The 7285-nt window shown below is 42.0% G+C and overlaps 1 protein-coding gene across 1 annotated transcript; it reads right to left on the reverse strand.

The window, feature by feature from the left end:
* Positions 1-1186: 1186 nt before the first annotated feature.
* LOC128846965 (olfactory receptor 6N1-like) lies at positions 1187-2172 on the reverse strand. Its single transcript, XM_054046262.1, has one exon. It carries the CDS (start codon positions 2170-2172, stop codon positions 1195-1197), a length of 978 nt encoding a protein of 325 aa, XP_053902237.1. The 3' UTR covers positions 1187-1194.
* Positions 2173-7285: the final 5113 nt, after the last annotated feature.

Below are 7285 nucleotides of genomic sequence, written 5' to 3' on the forward strand. Positions count from 1 at the left end.
AATGTTTTCAAATGTGGCCTACACACATATTTCAAATGAGTGTTAACATTACGGAAAGTGTGAAGAGTAAGTTTTATTCCACTCTGAAGGTCTCTCATGACAAAGCTACAGATGACAAATGCCAAATTTCTTAAGGATCCCAATTATAAAATTTTATTCTCATGAACTAATTAAAACATTTACTTGCAAAGCCATCCACTCTTAGAGAATAATAATCCAAATTCAGCGAGGATGCACAGTATTCTTCACACATTACAGTGGGAGTAAGTGAATAGTGAATGTCTAAGGATATAGCTTCTTGTCCTAATTTTCCTCCAAAACAAGTCAGATGGCCACAGGTAGGCAACACCCAGACTCTACACAAGTCCTGATTCTGATGAGTTCAACAGTCACAGAAAGATAAATATGGGCTACTCACGTGAGGCAGAATTTGCAAGATGATATCCCCTGATTAACCCATTAATATACACATATGTATTAGCTTAAAATCACTGAATTCTTGTAAAGTCGTCAATGAGAACTCTTGCCCGCCTGTACAGTTACCTTCTCTCAAGGAGTCATTTCAGGTAATAGAACTGCCGTATGGAAATTACCAGGAGAGAAAGAGTGAGGATCGGCTGAGTTACTTCTGATGTTACCATGGCCCCACTTAAGAATGAATTTCAGCTATGACATTGCTATATGCACCAGTTATTCCAAATCTAATGATTAGACACAACCTTTCTTAACAATTTAGCTTTATTAAAACAAAATGAAGCCTACATACATATTTCAAATGCGTTCTAATTGAACTGCATTTTGATTCCAGTTTTAAAATCACTCTGGACAAATCAGGAGAGAGGATAAATGTGAACTTTCTGAAAGAGCACATTTTGAATTATTTCATTAGCATGAAGTAATTCTCATATTAATTTGAAAGTCATCCACACACAAAGAATAAGTACTATATGTTCAAGGAGGATACTCTGTATGCTTCAGAGATGAGAGTGCAAATGGGGGTGTGGTGCGTGTCTCAAGATTTGGCTTGGTGTACTAATTTTTCTCCAAAACATGTCACATGACCATAAGTCGAATAAGTAGAATCTGCCCTTGGACACAAGAAGTCCTGATCATGCTAGTCTAGAGTTCCACTGGCACAGAAAGCTGAATTAGGGCTACACATGAGTCAGAGTTTGCAGGTTCATATATCTATGATTAGCCTGAAATGCCTGTACTCCTGTAAAAGACAAAAAATCTAAGGAGAGCTTTTCTCAAGGCTTCCTTTACTTCCTTGTTTCTCAGGCTGTAGATGAGGGGGTTGACCAAAGGGGTCAGGACTCCATAGAAAACAGAGCACACTTTGTTCAAGACCCTCAGTGCATCAGAGTCCAATAGTAGATACACAATGATGAGGGTTCCATAGAAAATTGTCACCACAATGAGGTGGGAAGAGCAGGTGGAAAAGGCCTTTTGTCTCCCAGTGGTGGACGGGATTCTCAGGATAGTGGTGATGATACTCACATAAGATGCAAGGGTCAACAGAAATGGAGGAAATGTGAATAGGGAGGAATGTATGACAGCCGAAACCTCCAGCCAGTGAGTGTCACTGCAGGACAGTTTCATTATTGGACTAAAATCACAAAAGAAATGGTCAATTTCGTTGGGGCCACAGAATGTTAATTGTGAAATCACAGATATTAAAAAAGCAACAGACACAAATCCACCTATCCATGACCCGACCGCTAGCTGGAGGCACAACCTGCCATTCATCAGGGCTGCATAGTGCAGAGGTTTGCATATCGCTAAATACCGATCATAAGACATCACAGATAGTAGACAACATTCTGTGCCTGCCAGAGAACCAAAGAAATATAATTGTATGATGCAGCTGGTAACAGAAATGGTTCTGTCCCCAGTCAGGAGACTGTCCAACATCCTAGGCAGCATGGTAGAGGTGTAGCTGGTCTCCAAGCAGGACAAGTTCCCCAGGAAGAAGTACATTGGGGTATGCAGGTGCTGATCAGTCACAACTAGCACAACAATGAGGATGTTCCCAGCCATGGTCACAATGTAGATCACTAGGAACAGCAGGAAGAGAAGAACGTGAAGTCCAGGGAGATCCCCAAATCCCAGGAGGATGAATTCTGTCATGGTAGTTTGATTTCCCTGGCATTTGTTTCCTGTGGGTTTCATCTAGGGGAAATAAAACAAATTCTGCCATTTAGAGTCTAGCTTCCACTGCAAAATTGTCAGAATTTCATTTCTGGCTTCTCTCTGCTTGTTGCCATCCCAATGGTTGAGTGAAGACTCCAGATAGCAGAGGCATGCTGGGTAAAATTTCAAAATGGCCTAAGTTAATTGACATTGGAAATGTTACTGCTGTCTAGTATTTCTATGGTTAAACACATCTCACCTTCAGCTTCCTGATCATGTCTATGTGTTACATTAGCCACAATATCTGAAATTATCCACTCCACTGGAATCTGTCCACCAGATTCCAGTGGAGTGGACAGTAGAATTTGATTGCAGAAACCTGGGTTTTATTCCTGGCTTTTTCTTTCCCTGACCTTGGGCTTACACTTCCTTTCTCTGAGGCTCTGTTCTCTCCATTACAAAATAGTTGATGGTGATAGCACTTACCGTTTTCTTAATATGTCTTGAAATTTAGAGATCTTTCTCTCTCAAATCGTAGAACTGGAAGGGACCTTGAGAGGTCATCTAGTCCAGTCCCCTGAACTCATGGCCGGACTAAGTATTATCTAGACAGTCCCTGACAGGTGTTTGTCTAACCTGCTCTTAAAAATCTCCAATGATGTAGATTCCACAACCTCCCAAGGCAATTTATTCAAGTGCTTAACCACTCTGACAGTTAGGAAGTTTTTCCTAATGTCCAACCTAAACCTCTCTTGCTGTAATTAAAGCCCATTGCTTCTTGTCCTGTCCTCAGAGGTTAGGAAGAACAATTTTTCTCCCTCCTCCTTGTAACAATCTCTTATGTACTTGAAAATTGTTATCATGTCCCCGCTCAGTCTTCTCATTTACAGACTAAACAAACCCAATTTTCAATCTTCCCTCATAGGTCATGTTTTCTAGACCTTTAATCATTTTGGTTGATCCTCTCTGGCCTTTCTCCAATTTGTCCACATCTTTCCTGAAATGTGGTGCCCAGAACTGGACACAATACTCCACTGATGCCTAATCAGAGCGGACTAGAGAAGAATTATTTCTCATGTCTTGCTTACAACACTCCTGCTAATACATCCCAGAATGATGTTCGCTTTTTTTGCAACAGTGTTACACTGTTGACTCCTATTTAGCTTATTGTACATTATGACTCCCAGTTACCTTTCCACAGTACTTCTTCCTGAGCAGTCATTTCCCATTTTGTATATTTGCAACTGATTGTTCCTTTCTAAGTGGAGTACTTTGCATTTGTCCTTATTGAATTTCACCCTATTAACTTCAGCCCATTTCTCCAGCTTGTCCACGTCATTTAAAATTATAATCCTGTCCTCCAAAGCACTTGCAACCCCTCCCAGCTTGTTATCATATGCAAACTTTATAAGTGTACTTTTTATGCCATTATCTAAATCAGGGGTGGGCAAAATATGGCCCGTTGGCCAAATCCAGCCTGTCTAACATTTCTGACCATCCCGCCAGGCTCTTTGGGTGCGTCCTCACAAGCTCCAGGATGCTAAAAGTCCCGCAGTGCAGCAGGGCGCTCAGACAGGCTTTCTGCCTGCCATGGCCCCACGCCACTCTTGGAAGAGGCTGGATGCTGCTGGTATGTCTCTGCGCACCCCCCCCCAGCATTACCCTCAGGGATCCCATTGGTTGGAAACCGGACAATGGGAGCTGCAGGAGCGGTGCTTGCAGGTGCCGGCAGCGCACAGAGACCCACTGCCTCCCTCCCCCCAAGGGGCACACAGAGACATGCCAGCAGCAGCTGGCTGCTTCCGGGAGTGGTGTGGGGCCATGGCACTGAGCGCTCCACTGCACCGCCGGCCGGGAGCCACCTGTGGTTAATGCCTCCTGACCAATTCATGCACCTCGCACCCCCTCCCACACCCCAACCCTATGCCTCAGGTCAGAATCCCCTCCTGCACCCAAACTCCCTCCAAGACCCTGCACCCTCTCCTGCACCCCAACACTCTGCACCAGCCCAGAGCTCCCGCCTGCACCTAAACTCCGTCCCAGACCCCGCAGCCCCTATATTAATATAGTAGACATGTGCGGCCCATGATTACTTACCAAAATTCGTGGAGTGTCCCCCCTGTGAAAATTGTTGCCACCCCAATCTAAATCATTGATGAAGATATTGAACAGAACCGGACACATGACTGATCCCTGTGGGAAACCACTCGTTATGCCCTTCGAACATGACTGTAAACACTGATAACTACTCTCTGTTATTATTCCCCACCCCCCCATTGAGTAATGGGACTATCCTGTCCCTGGTCTTCCTCTTGATTCTAATGTATTTGTAGAATGTTTTCTTGTTACCCTTTATGTCTCTAGCTAGTTTGATCTTGTTTTGTGTCTTGACCTCACTAATTTTCTCCCTACATATTTATATTATTTGTTCATATTCATCCTTTGTAATTTGACCTAGTTTCTACTTTTTCTAGGACTCTTTTGATTTTTAGATTATTGAAGATCTCCTGGTTAAGCCATCGTGGTCTATTGCCATACTTCCTATCTTTCCTACGCAGAGGGATAGTTTGCTCTTGTTCCTTTAATAATGTCTCTTTGAAAAACTGCCAACTGTCTTCAATTGTTTTTCCTGTTAGACTTGCTTTCTATGGGATCTTACCTACCAACTCCCTGAGTTTTCTAAAGTCTGCCTTCTTGAAATCCACTGTCTTTATTTTGCTGTTCTCCCTCCTACCATTCCTTAGAATCATGAACTCTACCATTTCATGATCACTTTCACCCAAGCTGCGTTTCACTTTCAAATTCTCTAACAGTTCCTCCCTATTTGTCAAAATCAAATCTAGCCTCTCCCCTAGTAGCTTTCTCTACCTTCTAAAATAAAAAAAAAAATTGTCTCCAATACAGTCCAAGAAATTTTTGGATAATCTGTGCCCTGCTGTGTTATTTTCCCAACAGATGCCTGAGTAGTTGAAGTCCCCCGTCACCACCAAGTCCTGTGCTTTGGATGATTTTGTTAGTTTTTAATATGTAAGGCCAAACCTCTTCCCTTTTTTCTCTGCCTGTCCTTCCTGAGCTAGCTGTACACATTTTAACCAATATTCCAGTCATGAGTATTATTCCACCAGGTCTCTGTGATGCCAACTATGTCATAGATGAGGTCATTTACTATCATTTTGAATTCTCCCTGCTTATTTCTCATACTTCTTGCATTAGTATACTGACATCTAAGATACTGATTTGACACCCCCTCCCCCAGTTCTGTCCTGTCTCTCCCTTATCCCTGATAAAACAGCTCATGCTCTCCCCAAATTCTGACCTTTCTCCCAAGTCTCCAAATCTCCCCTAAAGGCTAATCAGATAGCATGTTCATTTCTCAGCAAGGATACAGAACCTGGGGCCACCCAGAAGATAATAAACCCCTCTTAGAATTTTGACCTAATGCAGAATGCAGAAGCTGAGGATTCTGAAATGCTGAAAGTAATTTCAATGGGACATATTCATCGAATAGCCACAGAGATAAATTGTCAGTGAGAAAAATGGGGCAGATTGGTTGAAATTCCAAACATTGCCCATGACTGACTTGGTGACTATCTCTATAATAAGATTCCAGGATGGTGACGCCATGTGTCATTCTGAAGTATATTAAACCTGAAAAACCAAAAGGAATCTGGTAAAAGGTGGAAACATGGACAAATAGCTGAGGACCAATACAAAAGTATACGACAAACACATTGGGAGAAAATAAGAAACGCTAAGGCACAAAATGACTAAAACCCAAAAAGAAGTATAATTATAAGTACATTAGTTAGGAAGGTGAAAAATAGATGACATCAAGAAGGCTGATAAATCAACACTATCACCCTCACAATAAAACAACTATCCCACACAATAAACCTGAGCACACATAGTCTCTCAGAGCAGCACACACCCACATAGATCAACTCAAATCTGCCAGCACAACAGAATCCCCACACAAATCATCACAAGCACTCACTCACACTGCAACTCAACCAGCATACCCAATAAACCCAATCACACATAATCCCTAACTGGAACACAAATCCCTTATTTACCGCACACAAATATCAACACAAATGTCCCAGTATAACACAATCCAAACAGAAATCAACAGAAATAAATACACAGCTATACCAGCAAACCCAATATCCCCAAACATCACTCTGAACACCAGACTGTCTATTGAGTCTGTATCACATGATGCAAAGAGCTACAAGAATGGTTCAGAACTCTTTCCCTTTAACTTGTCCCCAGGTTCCATTATCACTGGGATTCATGGTCTGTTATTGGCCAGTTTTTAAAGTCTCAGCCATTTGGGGGCTTTTTAACACAAATGAGTTTCCAAATTACCCTTGTGTGACAGAAGAGGTTTTCAGCTCCTAGCAAAGAGCTAAGCTGATTGCCTCCAGGGGTAGAAGCCTGGCACAGTGACAGGGCAGCTAAAGAGAAGGTAACATTTGGAAGAAGAAGGATCTCCGACAAATGTAGAAAAAACAGCTCTAACTTTTAAAAGCTTGTAATTAATCACTAATGGATGGAAACTAAGATGTTGCTCTCCTTTCCCCTCCATGCCTTCCTTTCTCCTTCTCTTTCCCTCCCATCGAGACCGTTTACCATTCTTTTTTTATGTTTTGTGGGGGAAATCAATAAAATATAAACCAATCAATAAATATAGAGAAATGTGCACATTTAAAAGTGCATTACAATAACTGGTTAACATGGAAAATGAAATTAAGATTTAAGCATTTTAAGGAGTTAATTGGGAAACAATTCCTCCCTCACTTACCCCAATATAAATCAGGAAAAACTGCACTGAAGCCAAGAGAGATGCACTGCTCAAAAGCTGGGGTAAATGAGAGAATGACACCAAAAGAGAGGTATCTTCTTCTTCCTCTTCTTCTTCTATTGTTTAATGTCCCTATATAAAGTCCTACCTAATGCACCTACACAGACACAGATTATCACTTTCACAGCACCATTCCCCATGTGATGATTTGCAATCACTTCTATATGGTTTGGTGCCCACATGGGAATTGTTCCCAAAGAGAATCTACTGTGGTGTTGCCAGGCAACCTGAACCACCTTAGTAACAAATGGCAAAGAGGTCAGCCTTCCGGAACAACACAAGGTTTTC

Source organism: Malaclemys terrapin, chromosome 12 (genome assembly GCF_027887155.1).
Source record: "Malaclemys terrapin pileata isolate rMalTer1 chromosome 12, rMalTer1.hap1, whole genome shotgun sequence".
In the NCBI taxonomy this organism is placed as follows: domain Eukaryota; kingdom Metazoa; phylum Chordata; order Testudines; family Emydidae; genus Malaclemys; species Malaclemys terrapin.

Bases quoted from the DNA above. Each gene is read 5' to 3' on its own strand.
- LOC128846965 (XM_054046262.1), bottom strand. From the start codon at position 2,172: ATGAAACCCACAGGAAACAAATGCCAGGGAAATCAAACTACCATGACA.